The sequence below is a fragment of the Carcharodon carcharias genome, chromosome 2, assembly GCF_017639515.1.
Source record: "Carcharodon carcharias isolate sCarCar2 chromosome 2, sCarCar2.pri, whole genome shotgun sequence".
Taxonomy (NCBI): Eukaryota; Metazoa; Chordata; class Chondrichthyes; order Lamniformes; family Lamnidae; genus Carcharodon; species Carcharodon carcharias.
The window spans coordinates 236,613,941-236,634,491 of NC_054468.1; the positions used below are offsets into that span (position 1 = coordinate 236,613,941).

At 44.3% G+C, this 20,551-nt stretch overlaps 1 protein-coding gene across 2 annotated transcripts; it reads left to right on the top strand.

Annotated features, from left to right (window-relative positions):
• Positions 1 to 4,053: 4,053 nt before the first annotated feature.
• On the top strand, positions 4,054 to 20,139 carry LOC121270672 (stathmin-4-like). 2 transcript variants are annotated; one of them, XM_041176035.1, is made up of 6 exons: positions 4,054 to 4,091; positions 10,778 to 10,854; positions 11,346 to 11,441; positions 14,738 to 14,943; positions 18,166 to 18,357; positions 19,208 to 20,139. In XM_041176035.1, exons 2-6 carry the CDS (start codon positions 10,842 to 10,844, stop codon positions 19,265 to 19,267), a joined length of 567 nt encoding a protein of 188 aa, XP_041031969.1. In that variant the 5' UTR covers positions 4,054 to 4,091; positions 10,778 to 10,841; the 3' UTR covers positions 19,268 to 20,139. The 2 variants fall into 2 exon arrangements, with proteins under 2 accessions (XP_041031969.1, XP_041031970.1); XM_041176036.1 differs by having other exon boundaries at positions 4,066 to 4,091; positions 19,213 to 20,139.
• The last annotated feature ends 412 nt before the right edge of the window (positions 20,140 to 20,551 follow it).

Consider the following 20,551-nt stretch of genomic DNA (forward strand, 5'->3'; position numbering starts at 1 on the left):
GGCAGTTAAGAGTCAACCACATTGCTGTGGGTCTGGAGTCACGTGTAGGCCAGACCAGGTAAGGACAGCAGATTTCCTTCCATAAGGGACACTTGTGAACCAGATGGGTTTTACGACAAATAATGGTTTTATGGTCATCACCAAACTTTTAATTCCAGATTTTTATTGACTTCAAGTTTCACCATCTTCTGTGATGTGATTCAAACCAGGGTCCCCAGAGCGTTACCCTGGATCTCTGGATTATTAACAATAAATGCTGGCATAGTCAGCGAGGTCCACATCCCGTAAATGAATAAAATAAAATAAAGGCCAGCATCAACCCCGCCATGCCACTGCCTCCCCAGTGATTGACCCAATTACCCACCCCCCCACCGCTTGCCCCCATGGGCTGTGATTGACCCCAGAGGCAATGATTGACCCCCGAGTAGTGACTGACCTCTCCCCCGGTGTCATGACAGGGGATCACAACCCAACTTACTTACATACATACTGGACTTTTTGAGGAAGACATGTGTGTTTTTTTATAAAAAGGACATACAAGCAAAAACTGGCTGAGAATGTAAAGCATCCACTTTCTGCAAAATTTCTATGTGGATTATACTTGACTGTCTAGTCCAAAGTGGCCCTGGGATGTTGCACCTAAAAAGGTGCCACAGCCCACTTCAGACAGAGACACTTGAAAGGTAGAGATGCAAAGCGAAAGCCTGAGCTTTAATCTCCTGTGGTTGCAGGGACAATGGAGACTGATTACCATATCTCAGCAGAAACCATCTCCTCTTGAGTTATATCTCAGAATGTGGGAATGGTCTGAGTTGAAAGGAAGTAGATTTTGTGCGAAGGACATTATTTTTTCCCTTCCAGGAATACACAAGAAAAAGGGTTAAAAAGTCAGCTGCAAACCTCATCGGTGTGTTCTAATCCTGGTATGCTAGTGTGTGCTGTGAGGGTCACAGCAGAAGAACAGCAACTAGGCATCCCTGCAGCCTGCAGGTAAAAGTTCTCTCTCTCTCTATCTCTTTCTCTCTCTCTCTGGCTGGAGGTAAGTCTGCAAAACCAAAAGGGAAACAGGACAACTCCTTCAGCAGAACCAAATGTCTCCAAACCCACTGCTCAACTGCCAAAGTCCATTCTACTGGAATCACCCAACTTAACAGCAGCAACATTTTGCTATCTACTCATCACGGACAAGCCAAAGACTGATTTGTGTTTTTTTTTTATTAATTCACAGGGTGTGGGCATCACTGGCTGGGCCAGCATTTATCGCCCATCCCTAATGTCCCTTGTTCAGAGGGCATTTTAGATTCAACCAATTGCTGTGGACCTGGAGTCACATGTAGGCCAGACCAGGTAAGGACAGCAGGTTTCCTTCCCTGAAGGGCATTAGTGAACCAGATGGGTTTTTACCTCAATCAACAATGGCTTCATGGTCATCATCAGACTTCTAGTTCCAGCTATTTATTAAATTCAAACTGTTGTGATGGGATTTGAATCCAGGTCCTGGGAGAATTACCCTGAGTCTCTGGAATACAAGTCAGTGATAAGACCAGCTATGCCACCACCTCCTCTTTTTTTTAACTTTTTAAAACTTTTTAACTTTTATTTTTGAACTCAACTTCTCATTTCTAATCTGTGTGTATGTGCTGCATTTTTATTATTTTTTCTCACGTTTCAGTAACTAATAAACTCATTCTTTCTTTGACCCAAGAAAGCCTGGTTAAATTGGTTCCTTTTAAAACATAAATACATTTGGACAGGGAAAGGTGTCAACAAGGGAAGGGATCCTTTTTAAATTAAACGCCTGAGGGGGTTGAATAAAGAGTGGGAGCCAATTCATCCCTCCTCACGCGGGGCCATAACAAATTAGGGTACCTCGTTCAGGATTATAACAAATTGGGGACCTCACCAGGGGACCAATTGTAACAATAGGGGCAGTGATTGACCCCTGGGGGCAATGATTGACCCTCCCAAGGAGGCAGTGAGTGACCACTAGAGACAGTAATTGACCCCCCAATAGGGGCAGTGAGTGACCCCTGGGGGCAGTAATTGACCACAAAGGCAGTGATAGACCCCAGGGCAGTGATTGATTGCAGTGGCAGCAAATGACCCCCCCACCCCCCTCAAACCCACCAGGGGGTAATGATTGGCTCCAGATGCAGTGATTGAGGGAGTTCAAGGATTTTGACCTAGCGACAGTGAAGGAACAACGATATATTTCCAAGTCAGGATGGTGAGTGACCTGGTGTTTGCCATTGTCATTGCCAGTGCCTAGGTCAATGCCAGGTGGTCTGTCCAATTTCATTCCTTTTTTATGAATTTGTAGCAGTTTGTCACAACTGTGTGTCTTGCTTGGCCATTTCAGGGGTCGGTTAAGAGCCAACCACATTGCCCTGGGTCTGTAGTCACGTGTAGGCCAGACCAGGTAAGGACAACAGATTTCCTTCCCTAAAGGACACTTGTGAACCAGATGGGTTTTTACAACAATCGACAATGGTTTCATGGTCACCATTAGACTTTTAATTGAATTCAAGTTCCACCATCTGCCATTGAGCAATTCAAAACCGGGTCCCCCGAGCATTAACCTGGATCCCTGGATTACTAGTCTAGAGACAATACCACATTGACCCCAGGGAGAGTGATTGACCCCGGGGGCAGTGATTGACTCCCCTGCCCCCCTCAGGGGCAATGATTGACTCCCCTGCCCCCCTCAGGGGCAGTGATTGAACCTGGGGGCAGTGATTGACTCCCTTGCCCCTCTCGGGGGCAGTGATTGACCCCAGGGGCAGTGATTGACTCCCTTGCCCCCCTCAGGGGCAGAGATTGACCCCACGGGCAGTGACCCTCCCTCTCTGAGTTTCCAGCCTTGATCATTATGATGCTGGACCTTCCATAACCTCACCCACACGCAGTCATCACATGTGACCTGGCACCATATTTGGTACCAACCTATCCCAACACAGGGAGCCTGGGTGGTAAGGGGGCAAGCAGTGATGAGGCAGCTAGGGAGGGGAGGAGTCGATGTAAAGGCAGTGAGGGGTGATGGGGCAGGGATGAGGGGGTGGGGGTGAGTGGAGTTGGTGAGGGGGCAGGGGTGAGAGTGTGGGTGGTGAAGGGAGATGGGTGAGAGGGCGGTGGTTGAGAGTGTGGGGGTGAGGGGAGTGGGGGTGGGGTGAAGTGCCAGGGTGAGAGTGAGGGGGTGGGAGTGATGGTGAGTGGCGGGGGTGGAGTGGGTAGACATGGGGTGAGAGTGTGGGTGGAGAGGGAGTGCATTTGGGAATGGAAGGGGTTGAGGGGACAGGGGTTGTGAGTGTGCGGGTGAGATAGCCGGTGGGGGGGTGGGGGGGGGGGTGAATGTGGAGTGAGGGTGGGTTTGAGGGCAGGCATATGAGCTTACCTCTCCCCACCTCCAGCCCTCAAATACCTTCCTAATCGAATCAATAAATAACCACTGTACCTGCTGAAATGGGACATCTCAGCCAGCTAGGCTGTGTGATCTGAAGCATTGCTCTCCTTGCAGGGACCGGGTCTCTTACCCACTGAGAAACAGAGGCATAAGAACCAAAGAAATAGGAGCTAGAGGAGACCATTCAGCCCCTCGAGCCTGCTCCACCATTCGGTACGATCTAGGCTGATCTTCCACAACAACTTGACCTTCCCACAATATCCCCACATCCCTTAATTCACTCAGCACCCACAAATCTAAAAAGGACTGAGGTGAGGGGTCAGTTGGAGATTTATATGTCTCTGTGGGGGCTGTGACATGGAGAGTCGGGACCCCTTCCTGTGGAAACACTGCCTGACATGTGGCCTCCTGCCCTCAGACATACACATCATCCAGCATCATTTCTCAGTGTGAAGCTGATTAAAATGCCTCTGTCGATTTCAAGGGGGTGAGAAGTAGGAAAGAGCTGGGCCTCACTAGGGTTAATCCCCAAGGCCCAGCCTTTTATCCAGTGGCCAATCAGTGTTCAGCCTGGTTGTGGTCCAATCAGGTGGTGGAGATGTGATGTCATGGAGGAGGCTGGAGTTTAGCAGTTGGTTTGGATGGGACAGACTCTCTCTGCTGCTTGGCAGGCTGTGGGCTGTGGGCTGTGGTAAGTGGATACAAGACCAAAGGCAGCAGATTATTGGTAGCATTTACCAATTCTGCAGTCAGAGGTGAACAGCTTCTGTCAATTGCTCTTTATTGCCTGAAATCTGGATATATCTTTACAGTTAACAATAACCTGATTGATCTGCCGTATTTTAAATAAATCTAATTTGGATTTTTCTGCAGTGGGCTGTGGTTCACTGAAGATTGATTTTTACATTGTTTAATATCTGTGGGTGAGATCCTTTTTTTTTGGAGATTGGCAGATGCGTTGAGCAAGGAAAATGATTTGTAATGATAATTTGTAAATCGGTGCATTAATAAATCTCTCGTTCCATTGTGTTTTTGTATTAAATGCAAAAGATTGAATTCTATGGGGTTGAATAGTGCTGGGAGGGACACTGATTTCAAAGACAAGGTGCTGCATTTTTCTATTATTAATGCTTTGCTTGTGGGATAGAAAATTCCAACCGCTTGTTTTGAAAAAAGATGGAGGTTTAATTTAATTTCTGAAAAATGATGATGTCTCAGTGGAATGGGGAAAAGAAATGAGACTGGTAGGGGAAGGAGAGTGTCCCAGTGTCTATCTGGATGTATCTGTCTGTCTATGTCTGGGTGTGTACGTGTCTGCCCTTGGGGGTGGGGTGTGTCTGTGTCTGTTTGTTTGTGTGTGTGTTCGCATTTAGGGGGTCTATGTCTGACATACATTTAAGACAACTTTTAAAATGTAATTTTTGTCTCCCGCATCCGATTCCTGCCTTTGTGTTAATCCTCAAACCCGCTGAGCCGCCAATCCTCTAGCCTCTCATTTAATTCTGGATTGATGCCTCCGCTCGAAGACAGCACACTTTCATTGCTTTAGCATCCAGACTAAACCATGCCACACTCAATTCAATGTGCTGAATCATCACCGCAATGAATCTGGTCTGGTTCACAGATGCCTGAACCACAAGATTGGGCTCTCATATCGAACTCCATTGATTCATTGTAATATAAACTATATCTCAAACACATGGACCTGTTGATGAACCTGTTGTTGAATGTGGAGACAGTATGATATTGTCTACAGGAATCTATCAGATCAGATATAAGCTTCTTCTAAGCTCTTGTCTCTTGGTTGTGAACCCAGCCAATTATCAATTTTTATTCCTCTAAACTGATAATCTTCTCACAAGTCTATTTCCCTGAATAAATATAATAATCAAGGGCATCAGCTCTGTGGACAACAGGAGTTTCAATATTTTAAAATTGTGTTAACATCAAACACTCCCAGGACAGGTACTGCACGGGGTTAGATACAGAGTAAAGCTCCCTCTACACCGTCCCCATCAAACACTCCCAGGGCAGGTACAGCACGGGGTTAGATACAGAGTAAATCTCCCTCTACACTGTCCCCATCAAACACTCCCAGGGCAGGTACAGCACGGGGTTAGATACAGAGTAAAGCTCCCTCTACACTGTCCCCATCAAACACTCCCAGGACAGGTACAGCACAGGGTTAGATACAGAATAAAGCTCCCTCTACACTGGCCCCATTAGGCATGATAAAGATCCATTCGATTAAATACACAGCTGACTGGTTCTTCACTAATCTGAATTCCCCATACAACACCTGTCTGACACTTGCTTTTCCACTACTTAACCATCCGTGAAACATGACACAGGATTGGTGAATTTATTTCCTCTGATTTATCAGCAAAGTTATTTGTTCAGTTATGGCTTGAGACTGGGATTGAGATGCGTATCCTTCAATTCTCTGAAGACCATGCCAGTGTGGAGACTGAAGATGTCTGGGCTGGAGGCAAGAGGTCTAGATGCTAACTGAGTGCCCCACCCAGTCCCTCTATTGTTCTTTATGCTTGTGTGGGTGTCACTGGTAACTCATCATTTGTTGCCCAGCCCTAATTACTCATGAATTGAGGGGCAGTTAAGAATCAACCACTCCTGTGGCGTAGTGTCGATATCACTGTACTAGCAATCCCGAGGCCCAGTCTAATGTCCTGAGGCCATGGGTTCAAATCCCACCATGGCAATTAATAAATTCAGGAATTAAACACTAGTCTCAATAATGGTGACCATCTAAATAAAAACCCATCTGGTTCTCAAATGTCCTTTAGGGGAAGGAAATCTGCTGTCCTTACCTGGTTTGGCCCACATGTGACTCCAGACCCACAGCAATGTGGTTGATTCTGAAATGGCCAAACAAGCCCCTCAGTTCAAGGACAATTTGGGATCAGCAACAGATGCTGGTCTAAAGGACATTAGTGACCCAGATGGGTTTTTATTTAGTTTCATGGTCACAATTACTGAGACCAGTAATTAATTCAAGATTTTATCAATTGAATTTGAATACCATGGCTAGATTGCCATGTCTCCAGGGCTCTGGATTACTAGTGCAAGGACATTAGCACTATTCCACATGTCCCCATATATATATTCCAGTTGTTCTGACTGATGTCTCTGATAGCCAGTGATTTATGATGCGATCATTATAAAATGGTGTCATATATTGAAAATGATCTTGTTCAGTTGGAATATATTTGGAGAGGTGGTTAGTATTTTTCCTCATGAATTACATTCAGTGGAGATAGTGAAAGGTGCCGTTCACCGTGCTGCTTGCTATAGTGTTCATGCTTCTGAAAGGTTTCGTCGTGGTTAATTTTCCCTTGCCACTGTGAAGGTTTTTCAATATTCCTGAGATGACCCCTTGATGAGGGATTTTATTCCAAGGTTACAGCAATGCTGGGTTTTTATCACATACGTTCCCTGAGGGAATACTGATGAGAAGACAGAATGTAGTGAGATTAAAAAACTGGATAGACAATGGGAAGCAGCTATCCAATGACTGGCTACAGCCTGTGAGGATTAAAGAAAAACTACTTTATTTTTTCCAGTCACAGAATGTGGGCGTCGCCGGCTAGGCCAGTGTTTCTTACCCGTCCCTAATCTTCCTGAACAAGGTGCTAGTGAGTCGCCAAACCCCTGTGGTCTGTTGTAGCAGCCTGGCAGAGTGGCTTGCTAGTTAGGCTGCGGACTGCAGGGTTTTGGATGAGATGGAAGGTAGGAGGTGGGCCAGGAGAGTATTGCAATAGTCGAGTCTAACGGTAACAAAGGCGTGAATGAGGGTTTCAGCAGTGGATCAGCTCAGGCAGGGACAGAGTCCAGTGATGTCAGAGCGGTGGAGATCGGCAACTTCCTTTCTCTAAAAATAATACTTTGTTCATAAAATTAGTACAGGTACATTAGGTAACAAATTTAACTGTGCAGAAATTACAAGCAGTTCCGTCTCTTTCAGTACAGTATGCGGCACTCTGAGGTGCCTCCCTACAATTACAATTACGGGCTTTAAAAGGACAGAATTTATTGAAGCCAAATTTGCTGATGATACAAAGATAGGTAGGAAAGCAGGTTGTTGCGAGGAGGGTCTGCAAAGAATATAGGCAGGTTAATTGAGGGGAGAAAAAGTTGGCAGGTGGGGTATATAATGTGGGAAAATGTGAGGTTGTTCACTTTGGCAGAAGAAATAGAAAAGTGAAATATTGTTTGGGTGGAGAGAGACTGCTGCAGTGCAGAGGGATCTGGGTGTCCTAGCACGTGAATCAGAAAAAGTTAGTATGCAGGTACTGCAAACAATTAGGAAGGCAAATGGAATGTTGACCTTTATTGCAAGGGGGATGGAATATAAAAATAGGGAAGTCTTGCTACAGCTGTACAGAGTGTTGATGAGATTGGAGTACTGCATACAGCTTTGGTGTCCTTTCATAAGGGGGAATCTACTTACATTGGAAGCAGTTCTGAGAAGGTTCATTAGGCTGATTTCCTGGGATGAAGGGATTGTCTTATGAAGAAAGGTTGGTTCTGCACTCATTGGAGTTTAGATGAATGAGGGCTGATCTTATGGAAACGTCTAAAATTCAGAGGGGGGCTTGACAGTAGATGCTAGGAGGATGTTCCCTCTTGTGGGGAAATCTAGAACTAGGGGAATCGTTTTAAAAATGAGGGGTCTTTCATTTAAGAGTGAGATGAGGAGGATTTTTTTTCTCTCAAAAGGGTCATTAGTTTTTGGAATTCTCTTTGCAGAGATCAGTGGAAACAGGGACATTGAATATATTCAAGACAGATTACAAATCTGTCTAACTCAATGAGGGAGTCGAGGGTTGTGAGGGACAGGTAGGAAAGTGGAATTAAGGATACAATCACATCAGCGTGATCTTATCGAATGGTGCAGGTGACTCAATGGGCCGAGTGACCTACTCCTACTCCTATTTCTTATGATCTTATTCCACCCCTTTGTATTCCAGTCTGTTTAAGATTAAAAAAAAAAATTCCATCACCCTTGATTTTTTTTAAACCTGTCTATTGGATTTCACTGATTCCTGTACCTGGAACCCTAAATGTTTCTGCTCCTCCACATTTCCTAGTTTTCTGTAAAATTCAGAAGCAGCTGCTGAGATGGTAGGTGCATTGGTTTTAATTTTCCAAAATTCCCTGGATTCTGGAAAGGTCCCAAAAGATTGGAAAATAGCGAATATGACTCCTTCATTCAAGGAAGGAAGGAGACAGAAGTCACGTGTCATAGGGCACCTGGAAAATCTCAGTGCAGAGTCAACATGGTTTCGTGAAAGTGAAATCCTGTTTGATTAATTTATTGGAATTCTTTGAGGAAGTAACAAGCAACATGGATAAAGGGGAATCTGTGGATGTGCTGTACTTGGATTTCCAAAAGGCATTTGACAAGGTGCCACATCAAAGGTTACTGTGCAACATAAGAGCTCATTGGTGGGGTGGTGGGAGGAACATATTAGCATGGAGAGAGGATTGGTTAGCTAACAGGAAACAGAGTAGGGAAAATTGGGTCATTTTCGAGTTGGCATGATGTAACGTGTATAGGGCCTCAACTATTCACAATTTATCTCTATTTACAATGACTTGGATGAAAGAATCAGATGTACGGTTGCTAACTTTGCTGATGACACAAAGATAAGTAGGAATGTAAGTTGTGAAGAGGACATAAGGAGCCTGCGAAGGGATATAGACAGGTTAAGTGAGTGCATTGGGCAAAACACTTGGCTGATGGTGTATAATGTGGGAAATGTGAATCTGTCCACTTATTAGGAAGAAGGGGAAAGCAGCAAATTATTTAAAAGGAGAGAGATTGCAGAACTCCGAGGTACAGAGGGAGCTGGGTGTCCTGGTACATGAATCACAAAAAGTTAGTGTTCAGGTCCAGCAAGTGATTAGAAGGGCAAATGGAATGTTGGTGTTTATTGCAAAGGGACCAAAATATAAAAGTAGGGATGTTTTGCTACAGTTGTGTGGAGCATTGGTGAGACTACATCTGGAGTGTTGTGTACAGTTGTGGTCTTCCTATTTAACAGAATATAAATGCTTTAGAAGCAGTTCAGAGAAGGTTCACTGAACTGATAACTGATATGGTGGGAGGCAGCATTATATTATGAGGAAAGATTCGACAAGTTGGGCCGGTATCCATTGGAGTTTAGAAGAATGGGGTGTGATCTTGGTCCCAGCCCCACAAACAACCTGATCCCCTCCCTCCACAAACATCACGAGTGTCCAATGTTCTGAGCATGTGAAGCATTTCTGTTCGTTTACAATGGTTAATGATAATGCTGTCCAGAAATGGATCAGCCTGTTTTGTGCTTGTCCTTCAACAGGACAAGACCTCATGTGAGTTAGCCCCATTTTTCTGCTTCCCCCCCCTAGTAAACATTGTACCATAAACAACAACTTCAGTCTCAAACCCAGTCTGTCCTGTGAAATAAATATGACCACACAGTGGCAGCAGAGAACCTGAAAACCCAACACCAGTCCAACTCTGGTCCCACGCAGATCGAGAACAATCTCCAGTCCAACTCTGGTCCCACGCAGATCGAGAACAATCTCCAGTCCAACTCTAGTCCCACGCAGATCGAGAACAATCCCCAGCCCAACACTGATCCCACATTCCACAGATGCATTGAAGAATTAAGGGAGGCAGTGGTATAGTGGTATGTCACTGGGCTGGTAATCCATAGACCCAGGGTAATGCTTTGGGGACCTGGGTTCGAATCCCACCACAGCAGATGGTGGAATTTGAATTCAATAAAAATCTGGAATTAAAAGTCTCATGGTGACCATGAAAATCAATTGTCGTAAAAACCCATCTGGTTCACTAGCCCCCTTTAGGGAAGGAAATCTGCTGTCCTTATCTGATCTGGCCTACATGTGACTCCAGACCCACAGCAATGTGGTTTCCCTCTGAACAAGGGCAATTAGGGAATGGAAATAACTAGCCAGTGATGCCCATATCCTATGAACGAATAAATGGGTTTTTGCTGTCACTCAGCAGTAGTGCTGAGTTAATGTAACCATGCCCAGGAAATGTTGTGCATCATTCAATGTCGATCTAAGATACTGTAACCTTTTAGCACTAGTATTTTTCCAATGCTGAGCAGCTATCCACAGCCCCAAACGCTGACTGCAGTAACAAAGCCTGTAATATGTCGGCATTCATTCTCTATGCTCTCCCACACCTGTCAGTGTGATATTCCTGCTCCAATTCTACATTAAATTCCCATGATTTCCCTGATGTATTCTCAGGATTTGCCAAGTGTAATATTGAGGCTCGTGGGTCTCCCACTGATTCATTTTCTATGGCTTCTGTTCATTTTCTCTCTTCTTTTTCCACAGGCATATATTCTGAGCTACCTTCTACCCTTCTTCTCTGTGGCTGTCGCTGATTCATCTAATTACCATGTCACTGTCTGGTATGTACCACCCTGTCCCTCATAATGCCGTTCCAGCACACGGACTGCACCATTATTTTCACCAGACTTGTTGAATTACTCAAGCCAGAGAGAGAAGCCTATAAACGTTAGAGGGCAGACCAGAGGGATATCTCAAGGAGGCAGCCATTTCATTAATACAATGCTGCAAGTCCGTATTGAAAGGAGAATCGTCCGTAACACAGGATAGTATAAATCATGAGATCTAAAAGGATTAGAGTGTGCAGAATTCAGTGCCCAGCACCGACCCAGCTTCTAATATTCACAGTCCTATAGTGACAGTGCAATAATTAATCCTGTATCAGTCAGTGTCCATTTAGAGCATTGCTGTAACCCCAGATTACACGTTAATATGATGTCTTTTCGGTTGTTACAATAGAATATTAAAAGATTGATGTGTTTAGTGACTGGGGTGAGCACCGGTACCCTACACCCTGCTGTATTCTCACTACTGCATCTCCTTACGCTTTCAGCTTACAGACAGAAGATGAGGGAACTTCCTCTCTTCAACTTGCTTTGTTCCTGCTTCAACCCTGAGCCACGCAACAAAACTCTCTATAAATTTGACGGTGAGTGATTGGGGTGAGGACAGTGTGAAACCCCTGGGGGGTGGGGGGCCAGATAGAGACATCTGCAGTGCAGACTGAGGAACAGCGGGGAGGATTTTCCCCTTGTCGGGTCGGATTGGCACGAAACTGACCGCTGCCCGCGATCGGGCCCTGACATCGATTTCACGCTGGCTGGCCAATTAACGGGCAGCCGGTGTGAATCATGCGCTGTGACGCTCAGCACCGCCGGGGTGGGTTTGGGGGGGGTGGGGGGTTGGAGGAGGAGGGGGACCGTGGAAGTTTACACATGCAGGTCGGAACGTGCACTGACAGGAGTTCCCTCAAGGAGCTGAATCATTTTAAAATCATTAAATAAAGAATTTAAAAATGTTAAAAACATGTCCCCGCCTGTGACTCTGTCACATGAGCAGGGACGTGTCATAAATGAGATTTAAATGAGTTTTTATTTTATTTTTTAATTCCTGGTGAAAACGGCGTCCCACCCGTGGATGAGGTTTCATAAACAATCTGAAGGCCGTCTGGCTGCCAACTGTAAAGTTGGACGGGCAGCGAAAAATTGCATTTTATTATTATTATTATTATTTTAATGGCCTTAATAGGCCTGTTAATCGTTGGTGGGCGCGCTGTCAACTCCCACACGCTGCCAACTCCCACACGCTGCCAACTCCCGCGTGCGCCTGCTGACCGAAACATTGCGTGAGTGCGTGATGACATCAGGACGCTTGCCTGACAAGAGGAAAGTTCTACCCAGTGTTACAACAGCTAGTGGGTGGACATCATGACAGTGTGACACTTTTCCACAACACAGGAATTTATAGTGGAAATGATGTCATTTTTACAATGTACTATGTCTCAGTCACTTCATTTTCCTGCATGTGAATATAGTTACCACGACAAAGGCTTGATCTTTCACCATATTCATCCATGACATTTGAAGAAACAGGAAGTTATATATTGAAACATATAATACAGACTCGAAACGTTAACTCCGTTTCTCTCTCCACAGAGGCTGCCAGACCAGCTGAGATTTTTCCAGAATCTTCTGCTTTTATTTCAGATTTCCAGCATCCACAGTATTTTGCTTTTAGCTATATATCCAAGTTTACTCATGTTACGAAGTAACAAAAGGCAGTAAATAGTGTGGATCAGTCAGGAAATGACAAAGGGGCACAGAGAGATTAAGTTAGTGGATAAAGACACTAGCAGTTGGAGTTCATTGTGGTCTAACTAGTGCCTTATATAGTTTTAGCAAGACTTCCCTATATTTATACCCCATTCCCTTTGAAACATTCCATTTGCCTTCCCTATTACCTGCTGAATTTATATGTTAGCTTTTTGGGATTCCTCTGTACTGCAGCTTTCTGCAGTCATTCTCCACTTAAATAATATTCAGCTGCTCTATTCTTCCTGCCAAAGTGCATAACCTCACATTTTCCCACATTATATTCCATCTGCCAAGTTTTTGCCCACTCACTTAACCTGTCTATATCCCCCTGTAGACTCCTTGTGTCACCCTCACCACTTGCCTTCCCATCTATTTTTGTATCATCCACAAACTTGGCGATAGTACATTCACTTCCCTCATTCAAGTCATTAATATATATTGTAAATAATTGAGACCCCAGCACTGATCCCTGTGGCACTCCACTAGCTACAGGTTACCATCCTGAAAATGACTAATTATCCCAACTCTCTGTTTTCTATTAGTTAGCCAATCCTCTATCCATGCTAATGCACTACCCCCAACGCTGTGGGCTATTATCTTATTAAGTAGCCTTATGTGCTGTACCTTTTGGAAATCCAAATATATTACATCTACTGGTTCCCCTTTATCTATCCTGCTTGTTACCTCCTCAGAGAATTCTAATAAATTTGTCAGGCATGATTTCCCCTTCATGAAGCCATGCTGACTCTGTTTGATTATATTATGTATTTCTAACTGCTTTGCTATCACATCCTATATAATAGACTCTAACATTTTCCCAATGACAGATGTTAAGCTAACTGGCCTATAGTTAGTTACCTGTTTTTTTCCCTATTTGAATAAGGATGTTACATTGGCAAATTTTCCAATCCTCTGGGACTTTCCCAGAATCTAAGAATTATTGGAAGATTACTACCAGTGGATCCACTATCTCTGTAGCTACTTCCTTTAATATCCTAGGATGGAACCCATCAGGTCCAGGGGATTTAACAGACTTTAGCCTCATTAGTTTCCCTAGTACTTTTTCTCTAGTGATAGTTATTGTGTTTATTTCCTCCCCCACTCCATCTCCCTTTTTGCCCCTTGGTTATTTAGTATTTTTGGAATGCTATTAGTGTCTTCTACCATGAAGACTGATGCAAAGTGTTTATTCAACTCCTCTGGCATTTCCTGGTTCCCCATTATTATTTCCCCAGTCTCATTCTCTATAGGAGAATGTGAAACATTCCAAAGTGAACATAAGCCCCTCTCTTCCTTTTTATATGTTTAAAAAAGCTATTATTGCCTGTTTTTATATTACTTGTTAGTTTACCCTCAAAGTTTATTTTCTCCCTCTTCATTTTTGTTTTGGTCATCTTTTGTTGGTTTTTAAAACTTTCCCAATCCTCTGGTTTACCACTAATCTTTGCCACATTGTATGTTTTTTTCCTTTCTATTTGATACTATCCTCAACTTCCTTGGTTAACCATGGCTGGTTTATCCCCTTTTCCTTGAATCCTTCTTCCTCGCTGGGATATATCTTTGTTGAGGGTCATGAACTCCCTCTGCTAGGGAGACCCTGAAGTGAAAATAATCACAAAATGATATCCCGGATGCTGAGGTGATGTCAGGAAACACTGCTTCACACGTGAAGGGGAGCGGAAATCTGGAACTCTCTCCCCAAAATGCTGTTGCTGCTGGGAGTAACTGGAGATTGAGATCAACAGGTTTTTTGTTTGACAAGTGAATCTCAGGATTTGGAGTAAAAGTGGGAAAATGGAGTTGAGATACAGATCAGCCATGATCTAATTGAATGGTGGAACAGGCTTGAAGAGCTTAATGGCATCTTCCTGTTCCTGAGCAACCGGCTCGAGATGGGCAGAATGGCCTCCTCCTGTTCCTGAGTAACAGGCTCGAGATGGGCAGAATGGCCTCCTCCTGTTCCTGAGCAACAGGCTCGAGATGGGCAGAATGGCCTCCTCCTGTTCCTGAGTAACAGGCTCAAAAGGGGCTGAATCGCCTCCTCCTGTTCCTGAGTAACAGGCTCGAGATGGGCAGAATGGCCTCCTCCTGTACTGTAACTTACAACACAACTGGGTCCTTTTCCTTTCAGATCCAGTTGATCTGAACTGGTGCTTTATATCTGACATGGAGGTGAAGGAATTGAACAAGAGGGCTTCTGGTCTGTCCTTTGAGGTGATCCTGAAACCACCATCATTTGAGGGAGTCCCGGAATTCCATGCCGCATTTCCAAAGAAGAGGGATCCATCCCTGGAGGAGATCCAGAAAAAGCTGGAGGCTGCTGAAGAGAGGAGGAAGGTAGGTCCACAGTTAACCTAGGTTACTGGAAAATCTATCCCTGGCGGAGATGTCAGGACACCACAGGGTGGATGAGCAAACTAACCATGGCACCGTGGTACAGGAAGCCATTCAAGTGTGGTAGCAGGGGACAGTGTAGTCAGGAGAATAGACACAACTCTCTGCAGCTGAGAGCGGGAGTCCAGTATTGCCTGCCCAGTGCAAGGGTTCGGGACAACTGCTTAATGACTAGAGAGGAACTTGCATTGGGAGGGAGAGGATCCGGTTGTCATGGTCCACATGGGTGCTAATGATATAGGTAGGACTAGGAACAAGGTTCTGCTGAGGGAGGAAGAGCAGCAAGGGGCTGAATTAGAAAGTAGAACCTCAAAGGTGCCAATCTCTGGGTTATTACCTGAGGCACAAGCAAATTGGCGTCGGGTAATTAAGACTATGGAGTTGAAGGTGGCTCAAAGATGGTGTGGGAGAAATGGGGTTTGACTGATGGGGCACTGGTACCGGTACTGGGGTAAGTGGGAACTCTACCCCTGGGACAGTCTACACCTGAACTGTGCCGGGACCGGTATTCTGGTGAATCATATAACCAGGGAAGTAGAGAGGGCTTTATACTGAATAGCGGGGGTGAGGGATCACAAGAGGGAAGATGTGGTAAATTAAAGGAAAAGCACAAGGCAAGGGAGCAAGGTTGCAATAAGGGAAATGATATTCAGAATATGGAAGGGAGGGGCAGAGTATGCAAAATTAAGAGGGTGATACCTGATAAGGCCAAAGTTTGCAAAAATAGTAAAAAGACAGAACTAAAGGCTGTGTATCCGACTGCCTGTGGCATTCATAACAAAACAGATGAATTGTCAGCTCAAAGGAGAATAAATATATATAACCTAACAGCACTGGGGGTGTACCTACACCACATGGACTGCAGCAGCTCAAGAAGGCAGCTCAACACCACCACCTCAGAGGAAACTAGGGATGGGCAATAAATGCTGGCCCAGCCAGTGAAGCCCCACATCCTATGGATGAATTTTTTAAAAAAAACCTGATGTCCATTACAGAGACTTGGCTGCAAGGTGACCAAGGCTGGGACATGAATATTCAAGGGTACTTGACATTTTGGAAGGACAGGAAGCTAGGAAAAGGTGGTGAGGTAGCTGTGTTAATTAAGGATGTTGTTAGTACGATAGAACTAAGGTCATCTCTCACTAAAGATCAAGATGTAGAATCAGTTTGGGTTGTGATAAAAATAGCAAAGGTAAGAAGTCACTTGAGGGTGTAGTTTATAGGCCTTCTTTATAGAAGAGTAGGCTTTCTAACAGTAATGATGCGGTAGCACGGGGTTAAGGAAGAAATGAGGAATTTTGAGAAAGGCACTGCGGTAATGTTTTCTGATTTTAATCTACATATAGATTGGGTGAATCAGATCAGCAAAGGTAGCCTGAAAGATGAGTACTTAGAGTGTTTTCAGTACAATTTAGAGCCGCACATTCTAGAGCCAACCAGAGAACAAGCTATTCTAGACCTGTTAATGTACAATGAGACAAGATTAATTAAAGACCTCCGAATAAAGGAGCTTCTAGGCGGCAGTGATCATAACATGTGTTGAATTCATATTCAGTTTGAGGAAGAGAAGAGTGGAACTAAGACTAGTGTTTTAAACTTAAATAAAGGGTTTGAAGACAGAGCTGGCTAAAGTGAAATGGGAAATTAGGTTAAGGGATAGGTCTGTAGAAATGCAGAGGCAATGATTTAAGGAGATATCTCAGAATACTCAGAAAAGATACATTCCAGTGAGAGAGACCCTAGGAGATGAATGCACCAACTGTGCTTAACTAAGGAAGTTAAAGATAGTATTAAATTGAAAAAAAAGTGTACAATATTGTGAAGATTAGTGGTAGGTCAGAAAATAAAAACCAACAAAGGATGGCTAAAAAAAATGATAAGGAGGGAGAAATTAAGAGTATGAGAGAAAACTAGCTAGAAATATTTGTTCTACAAGTATTTAAAAAAGAAAAGAGTAACTAAAGTGAGCGTTGATCCTCTAGAGAGTGAGAATGGGGAATTAATAATCAGAAAGAAGGAAATAGCAGAAGCATTGAACAGATAGTTTGTGCCTGTCTTCACTGCAAAAGACACAGATAACATCCCAGAAATAATTGTGAATTGGGGTGAGAGGGAGGGATGGAGATGCCACAGGGATCAGTACTGGGACCTCAACTACTCACAACCTACATCAATGATTTGAATGAAGGGGCCCAATGTTGCTAAATTTGCTGATGACACAAAGATAAGTAGGAAAGTAAATTGTGAGAGCAGCATAAAGAGTATACAAAGGGATATAAACAGGTTAAATGAGTGGGCAAAAATATTGTCAGATGGAGTATAATGTGGGCAAATGTGAACTTGTCCACTCTGGTAGGAAGAATAGAAAAACAGTATAATATTTAAAAGGGGAAAGATTGCAGAACTCGGTGGTACAGAGGGATCTGGGTGTCCTAGTACATGAATCAAATAAAGTTAGTCTGCAGGTACAGCAAGTGATTAGGGAGACAAATGGAATGTGATTTATTGCAAGGGAAATGGAATCTAAAAGGAGGGATGTTTTGCTATATTTGTACGGGGCATTGGTGAGACCGCTTCTCAAGTATTGTGTACAGTTGTGGTCTCCTTATTTAGGAAAGGATATAATTACAGAAGCAGTTCAGAGAATCACTTGACTGATACCTAGGTTGTTAGGTTATCTCATGAGGAAAGGTTGGTCAGGCTGGGCCTGTATCCATTGGACTTTAGAAGAATGAGAAGTGATCTTATTGAAATGTAAAAGATACCGAGGGGACTTGACAGGGTGGGTCAGGGTGGATGCTGAAAGGATGTTAAAAGTAAGAGGGTCTCCTATTTATGACAAACTGAGAATTTTTTTATCTGAGGTTCATTGGTCTGTGGAATTCTCTTCCCTACAGAGTACTAGAGGCTGGGTCATTGAACATTTCTAAGGCCAAGTTAGACGGATTCTTGACTGACAAGGGAATGAAAGGTTATTGGAGGTAGACAGGAAAGTGGAGTTGAGACCACAGTCAGATCAGCCATGATCTAATTGGAATGGTGGAAACAGGCTCCAGGCGCTGAATGGCTCCTAATTCGTATGTTCATATGTTTGTATGTCTCAGGGAGATGGTCAAACCCTTTTTATTTCCACTTTTCATTGACCATGAATATTTCCTGCATTAGTGTCAGGAGGCAGAGTTACTGAAGCATCTGGCAGAAAAGAGGGAACATGAACGAGAGGTGATCCAGAAAGCCATAGAGGAAAACAACAACTTCATCAAGATGGCCAAAGAGAAACTGGAGCAGAGAAATGAGACCCAGAAGGAAAACCGTGAGGCTCATCTGGCAGCAATGCTGGAGCGTCTCCAGGAGAAGGTGAGATGCTTTGGTTCTCTTGTCCCTGTCTAGATCCAGCAATCAAGAACTTTCCATCCCTGATGTTTCCTCAGCTATTTACTCTCTCTTCGGAGGATTGAGTCTGGAATGAGTCAGGCTTTGATTCAGACGATCAAGCATAGAATCCGGATTGAGACCAAACTGGGATTGTTCCTGGGACTGTACACGCTGCTCACAGTGAACACAGCCAGGGACAGGGCCTTGGGAGATCGATCCATCAGCCTCATTAACACCCCTGAGCATTGAATGTCAATGCCGGGGTGAAGGAGGGTTTCAGCAAGATAGTTGGCATCAGATACCAGCCGGGGGTGTAAGTAAGGACCTGGCAGAGGGACAGCCAGTGCATTGACTGTGGAGCAGGGAGGGGTCAGTATGGATTTGTGAAGCAAGGTCTAATATAGAAGAACATCACTAGCCAGCTGGATGAGGAGGTTTCATTGACATTGTTTATATGGATTTCCAGAAGTTCTTTGATGGAGATCTACATAAAAAATAGCAGAGATAAAATTACATGGGCTAGTAAATAGTTAACAGATAGTAGGCAACGATGAAGGGTAGGCACTGAGTATCTAATATGTACTGTACCTGCCCCATGTGTTTGATGGGGACAGTGTAGAGGGAGATTCACTCTGTATCTAACCCCGTGCTGTACCTGCCCCATGTGTTTGATGGGGACAGTGTAGAGGGAGCTTTACTCTGTATCTAACCCCGTGCTGTACCTGTCCTGGGAGTGTTTGATGGGGACAGTGTAGAGGGAGCTTTACTCTTGTGTCTAACCCTGGGTTCTAAGTGTTCATCAACTCTCTAATAGCTGGTTATTTTATTCCAGGACAGGCGTGCAGAGGAGGTCCGAGAAAATAAAAGACTGAGAGCCAATGCAGCACGATAGAGGTTCCTGAATTGGGACCGACTCCTGTCTGAGCAATCCATCGAGGGTTTATTTGTATATATTTAACCAGAAGGAACAACTCTGCTGGTTTGGGAGGGAAAGGAAACTCGAACAGGGAAATTTAAACAAAAAATAAATTCCATTCTTTAAGCTTGGCCAACTGATCTGGTCTTGGCCCAGTTTTTTTCATTTGTTTTTGGAATGTGTGTTGCTGGCTAGACCAGCATTTGTTACCCAATCCAGAATGATTATCTCAAGAGTAATTAGGGATTGGCAATAAATCTGGCCTTGTGAGAAGCACTCATCCAATACTGAATAAAAAACTGTCTGGTCTGGTCTTGGCCCTGTCTGTATTCTGATCTCTCTGATCAATATTACAGCAATGATTGCAAAGTGTGTTTTTTATTCATTACTAAAACTAACTTGCATCTTTTAAAAAAATAATAATTAAGCTAAGGAAAAGCACAAATTACACCCAGACCTGAGAAAGCAACCCCACTCTTTAATTTCTGCGCTTACAGTGAGAGATTAACAACACAAACCAATCCCACTCCCAAATCCTTTTACATTGGCCCATCTCAATCAGCATCCTTACTTTGTACATATGTATATTTTTAAATTAACTTTTATTTCATCCCTTGCTCTGAAGGAAGTCATGTTTTTAAATATATAACCTCCCCATATAGACACACTGCACATACATCCTCCGACACACTTGCCCTCTGGCACAAACCCACACCACATACCCACACGCTGACACACACACATGTTCTCTGACACACGCACTGACACATGCACATCTGCACACTCCCATGCACTGACACGCCCACACGCACTCTGACACACATGCATCCCAACACATATGTTCACAAGCTCCAACACACACGCACCCTGACACACATGTTCACACACTCCAACACGTGCACACTCCGACACACATACACACCCCGACACACACATTCACACACCCCGACACACACACACACACACACCCCGACACACACGCACACTCCGACACACACACACACACCCCGACACACATATTCATACACTCTGACACACACACACACTCGCGACACACACACACCTCGACACACATGTTCACATGCTCTGACACACACCCCAACACACATGTTCACACACTCCGACACACACCCCGACACACACCCACACTCCGACACACACACACCCCGACACACATGTTCACACACCCTGACACACATATTCATACACTCCGACACACAGTCCCGACACACACACACCCCGACACACATGTTCACACGC